The sequence below is a fragment of the Aphanomyces invadans genome, assembly GCF_000520115.1.
Source record: "Aphanomyces invadans strain NJM9701 unplaced genomic scaffold supercont1.28, whole genome shotgun sequence".
Taxonomy (NCBI): domain Eukaryota; phylum Oomycota; class Saprolegniomycetes; order Saprolegniales; family Verrucalvaceae; genus Aphanomyces; species Aphanomyces invadans.
Window position 1 is genome coordinate 389,535 of NW_008580173.1, and position 21,643 is coordinate 411,177.

At 57.0% G+C, this 21,643-nt stretch overlaps 7 protein-coding genes across 7 annotated transcripts; 3 read left to right on the top strand and 4 right to left on the bottom strand.

The window, feature by feature from the left end:
- Positions 1–780: 780 nt before the first annotated feature.
- H310_10874 (hypothetical protein) lies at positions 781–2,425 on the top strand. The gene is made up of 3 exons (XM_008877359.1): positions 781–1,669; positions 1,730–2,024; positions 2,097–2,425. The coding sequence occupies exons 1-3, from the start codon at positions 884–886 to the stop codon at positions 2,372–2,374; spliced, it is 1,359 nt and encodes a 452-aa protein (XP_008875581.1). The 5' UTR covers positions 781–883; the 3' UTR covers positions 2,375–2,425.
- Positions 2,426–2,830: 405 nt separating this feature from the next.
- Positions 2,831–3,396, bottom strand: H310_10875 (hypothetical protein). Its single transcript, XM_008877360.1, has 3 exons — positions 3,241–3,396; positions 3,088–3,194; positions 2,831–3,027 (listed from the first exon to the last, which is right to left on the bottom strand). The coding sequence occupies exons 1-3, from the start codon at positions 3,371–3,373 to the stop codon at positions 2,893–2,895; spliced, it is 375 nt and encodes a 124-aa protein (XP_008875582.1). The 5' UTR covers positions 3,374–3,396; the 3' UTR covers positions 2,831–2,892.
- A 602-nt stretch (positions 3,397–3,998) lies between these two features.
- On the top strand, positions 3,999–5,654 carry H310_10876 (hypothetical protein). Its single transcript, XM_008877361.1, has 4 exons — positions 3,999–4,557; positions 4,669–4,965; positions 5,018–5,244; positions 5,301–5,654. The coding sequence occupies exons 1-4, from the start codon at positions 4,007–4,009 to the stop codon at positions 5,462–5,464; spliced, it is 1,239 nt and encodes a 412-aa protein (XP_008875583.1). The 5' UTR covers positions 3,999–4,006; the 3' UTR covers positions 5,465–5,654.
- Positions 5,655–6,884: 1,230 nt separating this feature from the next.
- On the top strand, positions 6,885–8,485 carry H310_10877 (hypothetical protein). The gene is made up of 3 exons (XM_008877362.1): positions 6,885–7,737; positions 7,787–8,087; positions 8,147–8,485. Exons 1-3 carry the CDS (start codon positions 6,964–6,966, stop codon positions 8,419–8,421), a joined length of 1,350 nt encoding a protein of 449 aa, XP_008875584.1. The 5' UTR covers positions 6,885–6,963; the 3' UTR covers positions 8,422–8,485.
- Positions 8,486–10,212: 1,727 nt separating this feature from the next.
- Positions 10,213–12,471, bottom strand: H310_10878 (hypothetical protein). The gene is made up of 5 exons (XM_008877363.1): positions 12,311–12,471; positions 11,443–12,255; positions 11,145–11,385; positions 11,005–11,097; positions 10,213–10,941 (listed from the first exon to the last, which is right to left on the bottom strand). The coding sequence occupies exons 1-5, from the start codon at positions 12,437–12,439 to the stop codon at positions 10,436–10,438; spliced, it is 1,782 nt and encodes a 593-aa protein (XP_008875585.1). The 5' UTR covers positions 12,440–12,471; the 3' UTR covers positions 10,213–10,435.
- Positions 12,472–13,859: 1,388 nt separating this feature from the next.
- On the bottom strand, positions 13,860–17,839 carry H310_10879 (hypothetical protein). The gene has a single exon (XM_008877364.1). It carries the CDS (start codon positions 17,790–17,792, stop codon positions 13,968–13,970), a length of 3,825 nt encoding a protein of 1,274 aa, XP_008875586.1. The 5' UTR covers positions 17,793–17,839; the 3' UTR covers positions 13,860–13,967.
- Positions 17,840–19,140: 1,301 nt separating this feature from the next.
- Positions 19,141–21,420, bottom strand: H310_10880 (hypothetical protein; the record flags this gene model as incomplete). The annotated part of the gene is made up of 1 exon (XM_008877365.1): positions 19,141–21,420. The coding sequence occupies one exon, from the start codon at positions 21,418–21,420 to the stop codon at positions 19,417–19,419; it is 2,004 nt and encodes a 667-aa protein (XP_008875587.1). The 3' UTR covers positions 19,141–19,416.
- Between the last annotated feature and the right edge of the window lie 223 nt (positions 21,421–21,643).

Sequence of the window (21,643 nt, forward strand, 5' to 3'; positions counted from 1 at the left end):
CCGTGACTACAACGAGTGATCGAGGGTTGGCCGGTGGGTGTGGGCATGCATGCTTCAGGACGTTTGTTCGTTGGTCTGTATGAGACTGTTGGAAGCGGACGCACGTTCGCGGGTGACACATTTCATCGCGAGCACAGCCAAGGTCACGCCGAGCCTTTCATTCGTGCTGACAACGGTACGGCACATGCCCCAAAGTCCATTCCTCGAAGCGGTGTCGGTCGCTGGTTTGGAAGTACAGATTCCCGTCCATGCAACAGCACCCGCACAGACTTCTTTTCGCTGGTTACGGTGCAAAGTCCGCGTCGTTGCCACGGACGTTGTGCTTGCACGCTGCAACCATTTCACGCTCAGCGCGGACGCCTTTCACCGCAGTACAACGCCCGCTGCCGAATTGTGCAGCGGTAAACTTCTCAACCTTTGCCGAACCACTGCACTACGGCTGCACAGCCACCACCAACTCGTTGACAAGACATGAAGCATGCCGTTCGGTTCGTGGTGACGTGCGTCGGGGGGTGCAGTGGTCCGCACCTAAATCCAAACATGTAGTCCACCCGTGCACACTTCTCAAGCTTCGCGCTAGCTCTCGGTCATGGCCATCGCGACTAAAGAGTGTGAAACATAACAGACCGAGCACCACGGACGAAGCTGGCGCCCGTCGACGCTGACACTCACCGGACGACGACGTTGCCGCTGCTGTACAGTTGTTCGAGCAACCCGATCTGTGCTGTATCTATAAACCTGCGTATCTGAGACTGGCGATGCCGTCCACTCACGACCTTTCTCTGACCAAATCAGATCAGGTGGTCTACACCGTGCTGGTCGTTTGCCGCATGGTCCCTGCTGGCTGTCGTTCAGTTGAAAACGAGTGGGCTGGTAGACTGGCATGGGGCTGCACGACACGCCCAAGAACATTGTGATCGTGTCGGTGGGGACCCGCGGCGACGTCCAGCCATACTGTGTCGTCGGGGCTGCGCTCGCCGCGTTGGGCCATAACGTGACGGTTGCATGCGAGAAGCGCCTCGAGGCTCTCGTCACGACCGAGTTCAAGTTGCCGTATCGCCCGATCGTAGGGGACATGATGGGGTGTTTCTTCGACGAGGGGTACCAAGCCAAGCTTCGCACTGCCAAAGTGCTCGGGTTCTACCACTTGATGCACCAGTGGAACGAAAGGTTTGACAAGCGAGACATTTACGCGTCGTACGTGGCGGCGTTGCACGGCGCCGACATCGTGATCGGCGGGCCGATCAGCACGGCCGAGTCGTATTCGGTTGCGGAAGCCATCGGCGCGACGTGGATCCCGCTTTTCCTGGGCCACATCCACCTCCCAACGTCCGAGTTTCCCCAGTGGATGCTGCAAGACTTTACGGGAAGCTGGTTCGGCTCGATCAACAAGTGGACACATTCCGTCGTGTGGAACCAAGTGTGGCAACAGCAGCGCGTGACCATCAACGAATGGCGACAGCACACGCTGCACCTGCCGCCCATCACGAGCTCGTTCGGGCTACGGGACACTGTGTTGACAAACGACAGCATCGTCATGTACCAAGCGTGCTCGGTGCTGTTTGCAGGCCCGAAGCGGCGTGTGCCACTCGATTTTGCAGCAGGAAAAGTTGTGTACACGGGCTTTTTGTACCCGTCAACGCCGCAACCCGAACCGGAGCCGTTAAGAGTACGTAGACACCGCCGCTGACGAGCGGATCGCCAAACCGGCATGGTCGTACGTCATTAGGTGTTCTTGCGCCAGAGCGACACGCCCGTCATCTACATTGGATTTGGCAGCATGCCAGCGCTGCAGCCGTTGGCCTTGCTGCACTTTGCCATCGACGTGTGCAAACTGACAAGCACCCGATGCGTGCTGGCTGCGGGGTGGTCATTGCTGGACGAGTGCAAAGTGCTGGCGGAAGCGCATGCGGACGTCGTGTACGTGGAAAGCGGTTCGATTTCGCACACGTGGTTGTTTCCGCAAATGCGTTGCCTCCTGCACCACGCAGGGCTCGGGACGTGTGCCGCAGGGTTGCGAAGCGGTGCGTCATCCAGTGCATTCTGACAGTGGCCCCCTTGCAGTCGACCTAACACGCACTCGTGCGATATCGTAGGGGTCCCTCAAATTCCGTGCCCCAAATTTATGGACCAGTTCCACCACGCACAGGTGCTCGTGGACTTGGGGGTTGCTCCGTGCTCGATTTCCAAGACCAAGTTAACCGCCAAGTACGTCGCGACCGTTGTCCAACGGGTACTTCGGGACGACAACAGCATTCAAATGACGGCGCGGGCCATGGGCGAGTTTGTGGCCAAAGAGAGCCACGATGCGCTGCCACGGCTGTGCGAACGCATCGTCGAAACAAAACCGACGTTTTTAAAATCCACACCCTAAACGACGTTCGAGAACATGTCTAGCTGCCGGTAGCCCCGTCCGCATTGTCGCAAGTGTGAGGACTGGTTCGGTCGAGCGCCTTCGAGTCATTCACGGAGGAAATCGTGTGTGAGACCGCTGGGCGGATGCCGCATCGTTTTGGCATCCGGGTGCAATCGAGTCATGCAGAGACACCCCAGAACGGGCTCCATCAAACGCTATCTATGTCCAACTCGGATACCCAACGCTCCAGTTCCATTCCAGTGCATCACACGAGTATGTCCAAATCGAGGCCATGTCTTTGAGTCTCTCCAGCAGCGTCACCGCCAACAACCTGTGGCAAGCGGAAGTAGCGCTGTCGACCACATGTCGGAGCGCGTGGGCAGTCCACTTTTCACGTGGAATCGTACAATGGGCTGTTCCAGCTACTTCAACGCGATCCCGCCGTGCAGGGAAGTCTGAACTGCACAAGTGCGATGGGAAAAATGGCAAAATCGTTTGCATTCGAGGGTTGGATGTTGGTTGCGACCGGTGCTGCGTTATGTGTTGACGGAGTATCTGTGGCCGCACTTCTTGCACTCGTAAAAGACCGTTTGCCCTTCGTCTGCCGATCGGAGCTGCAGCGTGTAGAATTCCATTTCAGGATGGCCACACTTTGGACACGTTTCCTCCACCTACCACAGCGCACGGTCGTGATGAACACCCATGAAAAAACTTTCATCCCCCCATCGTACCGTGGCGCGCGATGGACCCGTGACTTCTTGGGACTGGACATTTTCCTTGACCCACTTGGGTTCCGGTCGGTCTTGGCTGTACGTGATCGTGGTCAGCGACGGCAAGTCTGGCACGCACGGTGAGCCCACAACCGGCCCCTCTTGCGACTATACCTGTATACCGGCACGTGAAGCCGCACGACGAGCACACGATTGAGTTGGTTTCTGGCAAGTCCAAGATGGATCCGCAATGCTTGCAGAAGGACGGACCGGCCGCCGCATTCGCCCTCGCAAAAAACGCGTCCATTTTTCGCCAGATCAAGTTTGGTGGCCATGGCCAAAACCTAACCGGATGCCTGGTCAGCCAACCAACCAAGCGACGTGTCCGGATAATAACCGGACTCTCCGTTGACTTTAACGGGGTTGAACAAGGCGTTTTAGTGGGATCAATATCGAAGTCGAGAGGCGACATATAGTGCGGGTGGCTGTTGGCCTTGACGTGTTTGGGTCTGGGTGGGGCGCAGAGACTGTAGCAGCGGCGACAGCGTGTGCGATCGATACATTCGTCGCATTCCAGCCATTTGATACACGCACGACCTTTTTTGGTTGATGGACGTGTGACCATCCTTGCATTAGCGTCAGCGAAAGGGCGTGGATCGACGTGCGCTCAACAGGACACGACAACGTCGCAAGTGGACGTAGTTCCGCCATCAGAGTTTGTGTAGGGGGGGGCATTAAAGCGCTTTGCCGTTCATGTGTGCCGATATCGATTGTGACATGCTCGCCCCCGCCGCGATCTCAAACGTTTGTTTTGGCGACCCAAGCGCTAAACACGTTGTAGTATAAAACTTGTCAGGAGATCGACACCGTTTGCCCCTCGATACAAGCACAAGATCGCGCATCCATGGCCTATCGACATCATTTCGGATTTCAACACACGATGAAGCTAGAACTGGTCGGCGTCGTTGCAGCACTTTGGATAGATGGAGCCGCGGCGTATCCCGCGCACAAGGGTGGCCCAACGTGCTGCACGCGCACGATGAACGGCCGCGAGCACTTGCACCCGGCTCGCGACCCTGTCCCGCCGCCGACGGCCCACCAACGCCATGAAATCGACACCGTGTTTCCGAAATCGTTTGACTGGTGCGAGCAAGGGTTCTGCGGGCCGTCGTGGAACCAGCACATTCCACAATACTGCGGGAGCTGCTATCTCCACGGTGCGCTTTCGGCGGCCCAGGACCGCATCAAGATTCTGCACAAACAAAAGGGATTCACCGGCGCTGACGTGACGCTCGGCCGTCAGAGCTTTCTCAACTGCGCGCCCGGCCACAACTACTCGGCGGGGTGCGACGGCGGCGAGGCCATCGACGTGTGGCGATTTATGCAAGACTACGGGCTCCCGGATGAAACGTGCTTGCCCTACAATGCAACGGACTACACAAAGTACAACGGGACGAACGGAACGTGTCCGCCGGAAGGCTATTGCATGAAGTACGTCCGTCATCTTGCCCTTGCGATGTGTTCACAATGTCGAGAGCTACTCGATCGGACTTGGCCAAAGTCCTTTGCGACGATGATGGTCTGACAACGCCTTTTGTTTAGTTGCATGTACACACCGGAGCTGCCGCTCAACGCGACATGCTTTCCCGTGACCAAGATGATTCGGTACCGCGCCAAGTCGTTTGGAACCCTTCGCGGCGAGCACGCGATGCTCCAGGAGCTTCTGCGTGGACCGATCACGTGCGGCGTCGCGTGCAGCGATGGCTTTTCGTACAATTACACGGCGGGGATTTTCCACGACACGACCGACTTTATGGACATCGACCATGACGTCGAGATTGTCGGGTGGGGCGAAGAAAACGGGGTCAAGTTCTGGCGTGTCCGCAACTCGTGGGGCTCGTATGTAGTCGCGCGTGTTCCCGATGGACGGCGGGTCATGTCGTGTGTCTAGGTACTGGGGCGAGAACGGCTTCTTTCGCATTGTTCGAGGCATCAACAACCTTGGCATCGAAGCCGACTGCACCTTTGTCGATCCCGAGATTGGCGAAGAAGATCTAGTGTGGGACGAGAGCCCGGCGTACGGCGGATCGATTTGGGGCATCCGCCCGTACAACAAGGCCAAGGCAGTCAAGCATCCGATTCCCGACACGGGCGACGTCACGTCGTTGGAGCAACCAGGTGCGTGGATTCTTCACAACTGTCGAAAGCATGCGTTGACGACGGTATGCTGGTAGTGCGAGATGGCGACCACCCGTCTGTCTTGAACGCCAAGGCCCATGGCCCCATGGTCACGGCCTTTGCTCCGTACGCAATCGTCGTTGCTCTTGGTGTCATCGTCATGGTATTTGCAACCACCACGTCTCGCCGCCGATCGATGACGTACAGCCGCATCCGCTAACGTTCTTTTGCGTGTTTCGACCGTGCTGCCAAACATTCGTTTCGACTTTTTCTGCCCACCGTGGTGTGACACCACAGAAGGAAATGGAGGCGAGTTGTCCGCGAGCCGTTGGGACCAGCACATAGATGTATGATCGACATACTCGAAAAACGACACTCGGTTAATCAGCTTCACATTCGTTGAGGCATCGTCTTGCGTCGTGCAGAGAGCTCTCGCGAGAGGTTTGCCGAAGGGGGGAGGCATGGGGTGAAGACCACAGGCACGAACAGCACTATAGGACTGAACGCTGGGGCGACCGCACAACACAACCTCCTCGAATGACAACGGGGGATGGCAACGGCGTGTTACCTACTGCGGGAAAGGGCGCGTGCTTTTTAGATAGCAGCATCCAAAGTAATTTTGTGTCTTCACATTGGACGTCACCCACATCGCGCTGCCTTGCCCTGTTTAAAGTGAAGCCTGGACCCAGACGTTCAGTTCCCGGGATTTTCTTATAGCTCGTGCGATCGGGCGGCGTCCCCTGTGACCGCTGCGTTGAGATCGGAGAGTCGTGGCGCAGTAGTGCTACCAGTCACGGCAACTTACCACGCCCCCATGGAGTACGGTTCATATCCACTCACAAGCAGGTCGGATTCATTCCCTTCATGACGGCAACAGGATTCTGTGGAGCGAGCTACAACACGATTCGCGCCACCATGACGAAGGAACCAAAGCCCCCGCCCAAGTGATGATCGGCTATGCCTTCATGGGTGCTAATGTATATTTGAATTAATACGTAGCTAACTTAGAAAAAATTGATTGGCTGATCTTTTTTGCGGATTATTCAGCAGTGAATTTGATTCGAGCACGTTCTTCCAGGTCGTGCTGAAATGCTGAAAATATTGCCTTTCCCAGAATTAGCTTACGAGCGTCGAAACCAAGACGCCAACTCTCCCACGACTGGGATCCTTGTCCAGCTCGAATTACGTTGCATCAGCGGTGGCGGCGAGCTGCCGCTAACCACTGAAAGGCACGTATCCCAAGCCGGCAGGATGAATGGAATGGCTTGCCCTTACTACATGGAAATGCGCCGATGGGGTGGTTCGAACCAAGGCCAAATCTACACGGTCGAATAGAAAATTATCCCCGTTTTGAAAGGGGACCATGTGCAGTCTCAAGGATGTCGCCGCAGCGCAGTCAAGTGTGTATATTCAGTGGAGGAACACGTGCAAGACAACGTGATCGCGGTGGGAGTGACAGAGCACGGGAGGCGAACAACGGGGCTCGACTCTCACGAGGGAGCTGCATTCGAATTTCGAACCACGAATTGTTCCGAGTCTCACGAAGAGATGTTGAAAGAAAATGAAGTTTCATCACCGTGTGACCATTAGAAACGGAAAAGTCGTCGTCACGTTGAGTAAAAATTTCGTCGTGTTTGCGTGCAAAAAATAAATTCAAGTTGAACCGTGCGATATCGGCCACTTTCGTTGTTCGCATCGCTGGACAAAGTGGCGGAGGCGATGGCGTCCAAGAACATCGTATTTGTGTCGGTCGGGACGCGAGGCGACGTCCAGCCCCTGTGCATTGTGGGCCAGGCCCTTGCCGCCCAAGGCCACACTGTCAGCGTCGCGTCGGATCGACGGCTCGAATCGCTCATCACGCACGAGTTTGGGCTCGCGTTTCGACCGCTTGAAGGCGACTTTTGCGGTCTTCTCTTCCACGACGACTTTCACGATCGATTTCGCAAGGCAAACGTGGTGCAACTCATCGGGTTGATGGAGGAGTGGAGCAGTCGATCGGACAAAGCAGCCGTGTTGGCGTCGTACGTGCCGGCGCTGCAAGGCGCCGACATCATCGTGTCCGGACCGCTCTGTGCTGACGAGTCGTACGCGGTCGCAGAGTCCTTGAACGCGACGTGGGTGCCGCTCTTCTTTGGCGGATTCAACCTCCCCACCACCGCATACCCCCATGGCATGATGCAAGCGTTTGTCGGGTCGTGGTTTGGAGCTGTCAACAAGTGGACGCATTATTTCATCTGGTCCAAGTTGTGGGGCGGCAAGCGGGACCACATCAATGCGTGGCGGACACAGCAGCTCAAGCTCGCCCCCGTCACGTCAGCGTACGGTGTCCTCGACGCCCTCCTCACCAACGACTCCATCGTGCAACTCCAAGCGTGTTCATTGCTATTCTCGGGCCCACAGCACGAAATCCCGACCGATTACGCACCTGGAAAAGTCGCGTACGCTGGCTTTGTCTTCCCCATCATGGCCCAACCCGAGCCCGAGCCTTTGAAGGCACAACTTGCAATCCATTTTTTGATCTGACGAGTCCGTCTCGACGTAGGCCTTTCTCGTCGCAAACTCGACCCCTGTGATTTACATTGGATTTGGCAGCATGCCAACTTTGAAGCCCCGCGAATTGCTGCAGTTTGCAATCGACGTGTCGAAAATTGCCGGCTGCCGCGCAGTGCTGGCGGCAGGATGGTCGTCACTCGACCAAGAGAGCTCGAAAGACCTCGCTGACGCACACGCAGACACGGTGTATATCGAAACAGGATCGATCTCGCACACATGGCTGTTTCCGCAGATGAGCTGCCTCGTGCATCACGCCGGGCTTGGCACGATTGGCGCTGCCTTGCGCAGCGGTAGGCGTTCCTACCACACCAGACATTCGCATGGATCTGACTGTGTCGGGTCGTTCTAGGGATTCCGCAGCTGCCCTGTCCTGTCGGCATCGATCAGTTCTACAACGCGAGTGTGTTGGTGCAGCTGGGCGTGGCGCCGTGCACCGTCAGCAAGAAGCAATTTGTGTCGGCCAAGTACGTTGGCAGTGCCGTGCACAAGGTGCTTCGAAACGACAAGGACATCCAAGGCAAAGCACGCGACCTGGGATTGTTTGTTTCGAAAGAAAGCGCCGACGCAGTGCCGCGCCTGTGTGCTCTCATTTTGGACGCCAAACCGACATTTTCCACGGCCTAGATTCACAGGAACAAGGAAATATGCCGACTATACACGCCGATCGTACACTTTTCACCCACACCAACGGTTCTACCACGAGCTTACTTGAGTTGCTATCACAGCTGGTAACCATCCTTGCACGCCAACAATCGCTAGGCGGCGCATTCGTCCACACCGCTGTGTGTGGTGGACGGTGCATTTCGGATGGACGGAGATGGATCTTGTCGACGCAGTCAACGAGTACACTTTACATACTCGAGGGAAACCCATGATCCGATCCGAGCACCATTGGCAAATTGTTGCAAACCGCACTGGAAAGGCCTTCCCGACCTGGGACAGCCGTGAGGAGGGTAGAGAGCATTGTCGGAGGACGATGGTCGGTCGGATTCGCGCAGTCTGCACAACGTTCGCAGGGTCATGGCATTGTGTCGATTCCCAACCAAAGCAGACAAGTTCGCTTGGTGTGTTGAATGTAGTTTGTGACTTGGGATTAATTGAAGAGAGAACGCCTTTCGGCCGAGGCACTTGTCAAATGCCACAGCTCCGTCCTAATGCCACCTGCTGTCTCGACCTTAGCTTTGCCTTCTCGACGCCTTCTCGACCACGTTGCTTCAGCATGTTGGTTACTACAGCCATGCAGGGGGAATGAATTCGTCGGGCATGCTGCACCGCCGAACATGACGAACGCCACTCAAACCGTCGATGGTTCCCGAGTTGGTATTCACCGAGTGACCATTCCTTGGTCGCGTCGTGCAGATCTCGTTCCACAGATGAAGCGATTGTACGTCGTCTTCATTTGTGTATCCAAGAGGCTTGGGATGGTACGGCGGCGGCATCTTGTCCACGGCCAGCGAGACGCTCGCCCCCGATTCAAAGCAACCACACTGACCCTTGACTGACGGCCCGATGCACGAAAATTGTGACGTTTCAACGACTTCGACGGCCAGCAGCGCCGTCGAAAAGTGCCCCGGTCCACAACGCACATCGATTGCGATCGTTCAAGCATCTTGTGCCAGTTGGCTTGACATAGACCTGGCAGGGGCACTCCCGACACGGCCGTCATAGTCATTTGGACGGCATCGACGACTTCAAACCGCACGACGTCGCAGTGGCTCCGCACGCACTCAACAAGGAAAGCCACGCCAAGAGTCCAAACGACGGGTCGACAACAGATCCACCCGATGTTTTGCCGCTGTCGTTCCCGCACAGATTGCACGAAGTTTGACCCGTTTGTCGACAATCGATCGAGTGTGATGGGCCATCATACACAGCTTCACGTGTTCGGCCGGCGGTAGAAAACGCGAACACTACGCGAGCCCTTCCTCTATAACCCAACACAGGTGTCACGGGCCAAGGAATCATGAGCTCATATGTCGACGGCACCCAGGGCGATGTTGGCCGAGTGAGCTGCCAGTGTGACGCAGCCAAGATCGTGCAAGAGTGGCAGCGCATTCACAGTCGTAGAAGCCGCTCGGGGCTTGATAGGACAAGTACAAGTTTCGACACATCACCGATGCAGCGAGGTGCACCAAACTGCGTGCATCCGCAACGTTGTTGGAGCGCCGTGGGCGTCCACAACAAGCTCTGACTCCGTTCACGCCGAATGTTCTCGGGACACTGGTCCCATCGTATCTGCACTTTCGCGGCGGTTGGCAGAGTCGCCGGTGGTTCCGTATCCATGCCTCGGCATGACAGCGCGAGGCTGTGGACGATGTGCATGGTGTGTGGCCAAAATGGAGTCGACATACTCCATCCCAAAACGCGCTCGACATATTCCTCGGCAGATTAACGCGCGGTAGGACAGTCAGTGCACTGTCGAACTCGTTCTTGGTCATCGAAAATGACATGTGCCCGTCGGCGCGCAACCAGGACATGTGCATTGCAGTGCCAATGGTGTCATCCTAGACTGACCTCTTGTCGCTATTGCCATGTATCATAGTCGATGAACCTTTTGCCGGCCTACTGTGCAGCTCACGTTTGGTCGATGGTTTTGGATGGTTGGGCGGCGCGTTGCGAGTTCAGTGGTTCGATCGGGCTAAAGTACCCACTTGCATCGTGACGCGCCGAGATGGACAACCGTTGGCGCTGTGGCGTACACGTCAGGGCAAATGTGTTGGTTAACCACGCAAAATGTTTGCTGCGGGTGGTCCAGGGGACAGGTGGCGATGGCGCTACCAAGGTCGCCGGTGGGGTGAGCCACAGGTGTCCTCTTGGTGGGCAACGAAGCTGTTTTGTGGCAACATGTGCGCGGCGGAGGACGCACGTCCAAGCAGTCCACCAACGTTAGCCGCAGCTTCTTGACGATTGTGGCTTTGCTGTCAAAACACAAAATGAAGCAGTCGGATCCACGCAAACTAAAGAGCGGCAGCCGCTTGGCTTTGGGATGGTGGTCCATGAAGGCGTAGACGGACCCGCCGATTTGGTCGACGGCATCGTTGGACGACAGATCGCGCGTCATGACGGATCGGTCCAAGTGCAGCTGCATCAACAGTTGCTGCTTTAAATCGTTGTACGAGCTGCACGCGTACCGCAGCGCCGAGCCTGCAAGAACCACACGATGGATGCACTGGTGTTGTGGTGCAAGTGTGCGACAGCAGGACGTACGGTGGTCGCTGGGAATCGTCCTTGTCATGCACCGGACAAGCACCGAGTACGCAAATGGGAACGACGACACCATGAGGACAGCCGAGACCGCTCCTACGACGTCCCGTCAAACGCTCTGTACTGGTTACGGCGCCACTCACCTGGAAACGTTTCGATCGACATGCACACGTGAGTAGTCACGTCGATCGACTCAAAGATCGACCACGCAAAGTAAAAGTACGTGGCGAGGGACGTGTTGGCGATGACCCACATCATCGGGCCGGAGAACACCACGCTTGCCAGGGCCACGAGCCCAGGGTCCACGGCTGCAAACCAGTGCTCGACACGCCATCGCTTGATTAAAAACGTCGCGTATCGCATCGTAAAGTATGCAAACCACATCTGGAGACCGCATCCTCTTCCTCAGACGATGTATTTGTGGGGTGGAGGCGGCCATACCGTTCGCGAGCCGTACAGCGCTCCCAGAAAGAACACCCACCATTCGTACGTCTGGCTCACACGAATCGTCGCCAGGCCAAAGTAAACCGGGCTTAGCCACACGTCCCATACAAACACGAGCGACACCAACGGATGGCTGAGCACTACTGACGTGGGGTCGCCCACAAACACTTCGAACGTGACGATCGACGACGAAGCGCCGTCGTCCACCCCAAATTGCTTCAAGTTGGCCATCAACGGACGATAATGCACAAAGTACATGCTCCAGACAAGGTACACAATGATCACGGACAGGCTCGCCCGAAAGGCAAACTTGAACCAGTTGTACGCCGGCCCTTGGAGTTCGACCCGTGCAAAGTACACGTGAAATGTCATCGTCGCGTCGTCGGTCGGGGGGACGAGCCAGATGCACCCTTCGGCAATGGGTTGTCCGAGCAAGTACTCGTGCTGGCACTCTGTCCTGGTGGAGGCGTGGTTCACTTGGGCCGACTGGTTCAATCGTGCAAACGCACAAATGAAGTCGCGGACGCCTCGACCAAAGTAGAGCTGCCCAGGGAACGACAGAACCACGGCAAGGCACTTGGACGTGGGCACCGACGACGGCATCGTGAGTTTGTACCGCACTGCGTACGTAGGGCTTGCCCGATCCCGGAGGAACGCGCCAGCCGAATCTGGAAACGTCGTCGCGTTGTACACATGTTGGAGGAAGGCGGACGTATTTGCTCGGAACGAGTCGACCGCGTCGGCGCCGCCTAGCACAGGCGGGGGTGGCATCGTCCACGGAAAATACTCGGTCCAGTACGCTTTCATCGGCTGCGAGCAACATGCATGTCAGTGGGGGCGCATGAACCATGCGCAACGACCGTACCATGATGGTCAGGTTGATCGAAAACACGATCCCCCACAGGACGGAAAGCCTGTTCAACACGATCTTGTAATGCTTCTGCCCGACCGTCGATGTCCGTGGCCCACACACGACGGCATGGACCTTTGGCATCCTCACGTGGGGTATCTACTCGATCCGTTTCGGGGTATATTTGGATGACCAATTCACCTGGTTAAGGCGGTTCCAACTGCCTCCTATCACAGACGAACATGTCGCAAGTTGGGACGAATCCTTAGCAACGTCATGATTTGTACGAAGTGACTGTTCACTCGCCTTTTGCATGGACATGGATACGCTGGGGGCCAGCCCCCTGAGGTTGCGAGGGGGCAGGGACTTGCCTGAAATGTGACGACTGGATTCGGGGGAATGGCAGTGGGCTAGAGTGCCGAGATGACCGCTGGATACGGGTGCATAGCTGGGGGTCCTGGTGGATCCCCACTTTCATGCTTGTGTACATCTGTGGACATGGTTGTGAAGGGTTGCGTAGGAAATGTCGGTAGCGCTTCCAAAGATATCATGCCCCATCCCTCTTCATCTCGATTTTGGCTAGCTGACTCTGTAGAGACAAGTCACATTCAAACCTGGCAGTAGTGATTGCACAGGTATGTACTGGGCTTTGGGGTATGCATGTACGCTATGCATGGATGAAGGTTGGGGGCACGCAGGTTCATTTAAGAGGCGGCGACTGCGGGGGCCAGTAGCGGCAGCAAAATCGTTCGTTTTCTCCTCCGTCCGACACACTGTGGCGTCGTCCTCGTTGTGGAGCGGTTCCTGGGAACTGACGTGGAAAGCCCCACGTCGATTGCCGTATCTGGTTCGGGGTTAGGCTCAGGAAGATCCCCCGGCCGACATGCCATGAAGAGGACTAGTTTTTCGAGAAGCTCGCACCGCGCGGCAGAGCTTGAACACCGAAACGAGAACACCGGTGCTCCGTCCAAGAGCCACCGATATATGGGGTCGTGGATCGCGCATCGAGTCGTGTTGTACACGGCGACGCACTCGCCAGTCGAACAGAAACAGGGACCTGCCCCACACCACCAACTGTCTGGCTCCCACGTGGGAGCGCCAGCACGGCGACTTGGCGGCGCGTGACTGACCAGTACGGCGTCGTCCAGACGAGTCGCAGGGACGCATTCAAGTGCAATTTACCGTGTCGTCCTCGTTCAAAGTGGCTTCGCTTCCGCGTGTCAAAGCAATCGACGAGCGACGGGCATGCTAACGAGCCCAGGCTCTCACCGACACCTTGCCTTTCACGAGGCATCCCGCACTTCGCTCCTCGCGGCACTACTTGATTCAGGTTGCTGGAACAACCACGGGAGCTTCGTCGAGGCAGGGCTTGGGGGGCCGCGGCCGTCGATGGAAGCGGCGGCGTTGTGATGAGTAGTTTTACACACCAATCCTGTTTCGCTACAGAGTAGACGTGGGTGCTCTATGGACCTGATGCATGGAGCCGTTGGCACTTCGGCCGCGTGTGGCAGCTACACCCCGAAAAGGCTACATCCTGAAAAGCGTACAAAGTCGTGATGCGTTGGGATGACAGAGAAGGCTGGACGAAGGACATCATCGTGATCGACCACCACACAATACGAAGTGGAATGCAATGTTTAAATTCTTTGGATGTTTCGGCACTGCAGCAGTATCATGAAAGCAATTGGCGTGCGACCAGGTTGGCGTAAATGCCTTGGGGAATCGCCACGAGCTGGTCGTGCGTGCCAAGTTCAGCGATCCCGCCGTTGTTCACGACAGCAATCACGTCGGCGTGCCGAATCGTAGAGAGTCGGTGGGCGACGATAATGGTGGTCCGGCGCTTGCTTTGCAAGAGGCGGTCGAGCGACGCTTGGACAATGCGTTCGCTTTCGTTGTCGAGGGCGCTGGTGGCTTCATCGAGCAACAGAATCGCGGGGTCGCGAATGATGGCGCGGGCCAACGCAATGCGCTGCTTCTGACCCCCCGACACTTGCACCCCTCGATCACCCACAGCCGTGTTGTACCCGTCTGGAAACTGCATGATAAAGTTGTGCGCGTTCGCTTTCTTCGCGGCATCTTCAATGTCGTCCTGCGTCGCCCCCGGCTTACCCGTTGCGATGTTGCTGCCAATGGTCCCACTAAACAAGACGGGCTCCTGGCTCACCAGCGAGATGTGGCTCCGCAACGAGTGCACATTGAGCGAGGTCAGGTCATGTCCGTCCAACTTGATCGATCCTGCAGAGGGGTCGTAGAATCGCTCGAGAAGGTTGATCGCAGTACTCTTGCCGCTGCCGCTGCCCCCCACCAACGCCACGGTTTGCCCCGCTTCGATTTTCAACGAGTAGTCCGAATAGATGGAACTGTCGGGCCGGCTGGGGTATCGAAACGCGACGCTTTGAAATTCGACGGCGCCGTCCACGTGCTCCAAGACATGACCAGACGTCGCATCGGCGTCGATGGAGGGATGCCGATCGACAATGGAAAAGATGCGGTCGATAGATTTCTTGGCTTTTCCCACATCCCCGAGAGCTTGGGCCGCCATCCCGACCCCGAGCGAGCAAAACAAGATCGAGTTGAGCACCATAAACATGCCTTCAAAGTCCAACAGCGTGTGGCGGACGAGGTACCCGCCGTAGTAGAACACGGCTGCGATCGCAAACAGCACCGACGACTGCGCCACCGAGTACGCCACGCCGCCGCGAAAGCCCATCCTGCGGTCCAGCGACGCACTGAGCTGCAGCTGTGTCGCGTACACGTGTTGCGTGCGGTCTTCGAGGTTGAATGCCGCGACCGTTCGAATCGCGTGAATGGCCTCGCTGAGCACCGCCCCCGCTTGGACGTCCCCTTCGTTCGCGTCGCCTTTGCCCGTCTGAGCTGTTTCCATTTGCATCTGAAGCGTAGCGGCGACGCCCATGAGGGGGACTACAGCAAGAAAGACAAGCGTCATCCGCCAGCTGTAGTAGAACGACACCCCCAGCGCGACCCCAAGTGTCGACGCGTTGAGCAAGATCGCATTCAACGTTTCCGCCGTCATTGTCTGAATGGCCATCGAATCGGTGGCCAGGCACGTCGTGAGGGCTCCGGGGGCATGGCGAGGGTCGTCGAACCAGGCCATGTCTTGGCGCAGCATCGCGCCAAAGCACATCACTCGGATGCGCGTGGTGAGGCGCTCGCACACGATTGAAAATTGATGCTTCTGGACGATAACTGCAACCAACATCGCGAATCCCAGGCACACAAACCCCAACGACCACTTGAGAGCTTCCGATCGCATGCCATCCACGCCACGGTCCACGCGGAAGAAGACCATCGTACACTTGGTGAGAATAACCCCCCAAACGGGGTACAAACTGCCGTGCATCACCGCCCCGACGCACCCAAGTACAACGTGCCAGCCCTCTGGTGCACTCAGCCGCCAGACCCTTGAAATCGGCACCGCCGTGTCCGACGCTTCGGATGGAAGACTGCGAACGGATGCATGGCCGTCTAGGACGTTGGCTTGCTTTGAATCACAGGGTTGGTCCACGATCAAATTGCGGTCCATGGATGCTCCAACGGGTGGATGCGATGGCTGCACCGTGGTTGTGGCGACGGAAGGGCCACGGTGCTCTTGTGCCTGGACGAGTGCCTTGTACAGCCCGTGATCAATCTGCAGCAGGTCGTCGTGAGAACCATCTTCGACAACGCGGCCTGCCTCCAGCACGACGATTCGATCAGCGTGGCGAATGGTTGACAACCGGTGGGCAATCACGATCGTCGTGCGTTGGCGAGCCGCGACCAACTGGTCGAGCGACGCTTGCACGATGTGCTCGCTCTCCGTGTCCAACGCACTCGTGGCTTCGTCCAGGATCAGCACCGCCGGGTTCTTAATCATGGCACGGGCGATGGCAATTCGTTGCTTCTGGCCCCCGCTGAGCTGCGCGCCTTGATTACCCACGGGCGTGTCGAACCCAAGTGGAAACGTCATGATGAAGTCGTATGCGTTGGCTTGTTTGGCTGCATCGACGACTTCGTCAAACGTTGCGGTGGGCTTGCCATGGCGGATGTTGGCAGCAATTGTGTCGGCAAACAGCGTCGGTTCCTGGCCGACCAGTCCAAACTGTGTCCGCAGCCACGGGACGTTGAGCGTCTTTAAATCGTGGCCGTCCAACGAGACGCGGCCACTCGTGGGGTCGTAAAAGCGTTCGAGCAGCGCAACAATCGTCGACTTGCCGCTCCCGCTCGCCCCGACCAAGGCAATCGTTTGACCGGCCGGGATCGACAACGTGTATCCTGCACAAACTTGTACGTCTGGGCGGGACGGGTACGCGAACTCGACATTGTCGAGCGCAATGTCGCCACGCACGTGGTCCAGCACAGCGCCCGTAGTTGAGGTGGAATCGACGGTTGATGGCCGGCGAAGCAGCGCAAAGATATCAAAAGCTGCTGTTCGCGCCGTGGCGATGGCCTGAATGCTGGGGCCGGCTTGGCCGATGGCCATGGACCCCATGACGACGCAAAAGAACACGGTAATGACGCGACCTGCGTCGTAGCAACGACTGCCCGTGCACACGTCGTCGCCGAGCTGGTCGTTGGTTATCTTGACCGTGCCGTAATACATCCCCAGGGCGTACGTGCAGAGCATGATGAGGTACATGACGCCGGTCCCGATCCCCACGGCAATGCCTTTCGACACCCCCGCTGCTTGCGTGACCATAAGAGCGGCCTTGTACTTTTCCACCATGCTCGCCATCGCGTTGAACATGTGGACGGTCTTGATATTGCTCAAACTCTCTTCGGCAATCCCGCCCGCCTCGGCATACGACGTCACACCACTGTGGACAGCCACCGTGATAGTCCTGGACATGTAATATGCGCTGGCGCCCATGAGAGGAGTGAATGCCAGGAGCACCAGGGCCAGCTCCCACCCGTAGTAGAATGCGAGGACGATCGAGCCCGCGGCCATCGCAGCAAAGTTGATGCCGTCGCCGACTTTACGTCCCATGCCTTCTTGGACGAGCAGCGTCGAGTCGGCTACGTTGGTAGCCAGTTGCGTCGGCTCGTGCATGTCAAACCATCCAATCTCTTGGCGCAGAATGGACGCCGCGTACGCTTCGCGCATCCGCTTGGTTTGACGAGACGACGTGATTGACCAGCACGCAATTTGTCCAAACCCACTCACAAGGACGGCGGCGGCAACGCCGAGAAACTTGTACACGATGTCGTTGATCTGCCGGTCGAACATCGCGACGTTGAATCGATCGCTCGAGATCGACCCAAACGCGTTGATGAGGTCGCCAAAGAACACAATTTGAAGCGGCTGGCTGAACCCGGTCGCGATGGCCGACAACGTGCCCACTGCCATGAGCGCCATGTCCGTCGAGTCAGCAAACTGAAACAAATCTTTGAACGGGGCCAGTTGCGGCGCACGGGTCGCCACGGCGGTGTCACTCAGCAACCCGTCTTCTTTCGGTGTGCTCGCCAGCACATAGTCTGGCTGCTCCAACTTGTCCGTCATGGTGCCTAAAGCAAAGTGATCGTTCGCCGTTGTCCTGTCATAGTCAATTCAATAGGTGGTAACATTGTTCATGGGCTTCAACATCGCCGCGCTCGTGCCCATCAACTTGAATGTGATTGGCCGAGCACATTGTCACGATGTGGCATAGGGGCGACGTTCGAGTGTGCTCCAAGTTGGATGGCGAAACACCGTGGCTGGCCGACCCGCTTGGTCGTTGGGCTTGGGCAGCAGCCACGGCGGTGTGGCATGCGCTCACAGGCATGAAGTAGTTTGATTGCCCCAAACCTGGCTCACATACAGTCTCCAAGTTCGCAACGACGAAGCTCGCCGCCACGCATGCAACGTTATGTCGATGCTGTTGTTCGTTTTGAAAGAAACGCCAGGCACCGAGTGCATCAGGTGGAAATCAAAGACCGCCCCGCCGCGGATGTTGGACATGATGCTGGAAAAAGCCCCCAACATGCCAACCGCCTCGACATGATCTTTACACCAGTGTATTTTCATACCACGGTTCGACAATAGTTTTTGACCAATTGTAGGTCCGACTACAAAATTAACTGAAATTGACTGGCAAAAATTCGACTGATTCTAGCCAATCCGGTGGACTTGGCGGAATTGTACAAATTCGATTCTGCCCCAGGATGTCCTCGCCAAGCCCATTTGTCGGGAACAGGAACATGCACTCGATCGACATGCAGAGCAGCACAACATTGGGCACAACCTGGACGCGAATCTCGCCAAGCGCATGGCTATACTCTTCGATGGGACTTGTCGACAAGCCATTAACCAATACGAGTATACCAGTGCCATTCCCTGCATGTCGTCGTGGCATGTGGTGGAGACATCCGTGCGGGAATGGGGCAGCTTTTGGCTCTCACACACACGTTGGTGGTTTGCAAATGCGTGTGCCAGTGATACTACACACGCCAAGGTCTTGGCCGCAAAGTACCCATTGCAGAACGAGGTCGTCGACCTCGGACTGCAGAACCACATCATGCACACTTGTCATGGTCAGCACATTTGTTTGGCATCGTCAAAGCAAGCCCCATTGACACGAGCCAAGTGGAATGCTTCACTTGCCCATAACACGAGCCCAGAGTACGTTTTCGTAGGATGCTGCATGTCATGTCTGTCGTGCAGGGACCTGTGCTCGTTCATCGTTATGACTTTGCGAGTCAGTATGCCTTCGGGAGAGCGCCTCCCTCGCCGAATGATGCAGGCCTCTTCTCTTGTGGTGGTGGTCTTGGTACTTTGAATGGATTCGTATGGGTTCGGTGCTGGGATCAACAGGGGCTCGGGGAATGCATCGCCTTCGCCCCCAAACAAAAACGTAGTAGTTATGTAGTGGCGCGTGTTTGATGGTGAAGACAATAGTGATGGTTTCTAGGGCTGGTCTTCCTCTCCCGCTGGAGGCTCGTTTATTGCTGACCCGGTCCAGATCGTCGTCCGATGGTAAGATCGTGAAGGAGTCGTCAGCACTAGAAGATGAACTCGGTTGACTTCGTTCCTGTGCAGTATCGTTCGAGCAGCGGCATGCTTATCAAAGTCCTGTGATCGCGCAACTCAACCAAGAAAACGGCAGCCCTGAATATGCATTCCCAACACGGGAAATTATTTGGCGAGTTTAACCTCCACAACCACCACCGCAGCCGCCGCCGCACCCACCGCCACAGCCGGCACCACACCCACCAGAGCCACAGCCTCCAGCTGCACACCCAGCAGCACCGCACCCGCCATAGTAGCCGTGCATGCCAAGTCCGTACATGCCCATGCAGCCGCCGTAGAACATGACGCCGCATCCGCCGTAATAGACGTAGCCGAGGCCGCCGTCCTCCATCAGGTAGTTGTGGCGAGAATACTGCAAGCGCACGCGGCCATCCATGACGGGTGTTCCGATCACCGCCATGTAGACAGATAGCGCTTCGGGAATTGGCGTTTTGGACGCCACGACGGCTTTTTCGTCGGGGACGACCACGGCCATCGCATACGGCAGCGCTTCCACGGCGAACGATTCATCCACACCAAAGAAGCGGCAGTCGCGGGACGGGACCCGCGCGTGCTTTTGCCACTTTTTCTTCAAAAAGTGGTGGTTGATCGCCGTGTTGATTTTTTCGGTCGTCCACGACTTGTAGCTCGGCGCGAACGACGAGTACGGTTCGTCAAATAGCTCGGACCACGTCACAAACGTGTCGGCGTATCCCTTGCGCAGGTCGCCGCCCTCGATCGTGTCATCGTGGTTGACCAGGCGACCGATCGCAGACCGGCAAAAGTTGCCGTAGGCGGCGGGGTCGCTTTGGTGCGTGTGCCAGACCAAGTCAATGTCGGACGTCGGCACGAGCATGGCATGTTCGTTCGTTTTGATCTTCATGAGGTGCATAAACTTGTGGTACCGAATGATGGACGCGTGGAGCACGACCGGGTTGGTCCAGTACTCCATGTTTGGGCACATTTTGTTGCAAAAGTCGAGTTGCCGGATCATGGCCTGAACGAGGTCGATCTCGAACGCCCCGACTTCGTTGGTCAGGTGCTTCTTGACTTGGGTCGCGACCTGGGCCTGGAGCGTCGCGACGGCATCGTGGCTACCATTCGGAGACGCCTCACGCATGCGGCGCCGCAGCTCGTTCATGAACGACTCGATGCTGCCGTTCGCAGGCATTCCCGGCGTCTGAACGACGAGACACTGCGGATTGTTTCGGAGCTCGTGGTCGATGATAAACTGCGGCGACTCGGCGATGAACGCAGCGATTTTGAACGCTCCCACAGATAGCACGTTGTTGCACCGCACGCAACGCACCGCCTCCGACTTGATGTGGATCTTGTACATGATATTGAGGGGAATGGGATGGCCGCACGACACGTAAGGACACACGGACAACTTGTCGCGAAGCGCTTGGCGGTACAGATCCCGGCGGCCCTTGGAACAAACGTATTGCAATGGGTGCAGCTTGTGCACGGTGTGTGCAAAGTTGTTTGAGTTGACGTTCGTGCAATAGTCGGCTTCGATGGACAGCAAGTGGTCGTAGAGCTCCTCCATGGACGAGCACGACGCTTGCAACTGGTACATGGAATGCATTTCGGCCACATGCGATTGAATCGCCCGGATCGTGACGGTCGACGTGGCGAGTTTGGACGGCGTCGACGCGTCCGCTTCGACAATGTCCGTCGCCACACCGACCAGAGTCGTCAGCACGTCGGTGACAGGCGGGACCCACGTCGTGGTCGCCGCGGCCAGGTGGAGCACGTGCTGAAACTTGGTCAAGCGGGACCGCGATGGCACTTTTAGGACCAACTGCCGCTTGCCCTTGGCGTCGAGGCGATAAAAGCACTCGGACATGAAGTGGATCGAGACTTCGGACGCACGGAACGAGTGCGTCTTCTTGTCGGCCAAAAAAATGTCGAGGACAGACCCTGTCAGTGCAAACTGGCGCCACTCGTACTTTGCCGTCGCGCTCAGCGACAGCCCCGTTGCCTTGACAAGGAAGTCCACGAAGTACTGTGGCATCTCGGCCGCATACGTCAAGACCCCGACTGACGAAGACCGGTGTGTACCGTTTGAGTGCATCGACGACGTCGCGAGCTGCGCCTCGGCGATTCCCATTTTGGCCGTGAAAATGACAATGACATCCATGTCGCTCCGCCAATGGACATGTCCCCCTGCCTTGCCCGGAGCATCTAGCTTGGCTTCCTGAGGCCCTACTCCATACAAATTCGCTGGTGCACCGGGAACGCCGAGGCCACGGAAGAGGCCAAAGGAAGTGTCATCCCTCCTCCACATACTAGTCAAATTATCTGGAATCAGATTCGGCCCACGTTGTCGCTCGTCTGTACTACTAGTATGTACTAATCCCTCG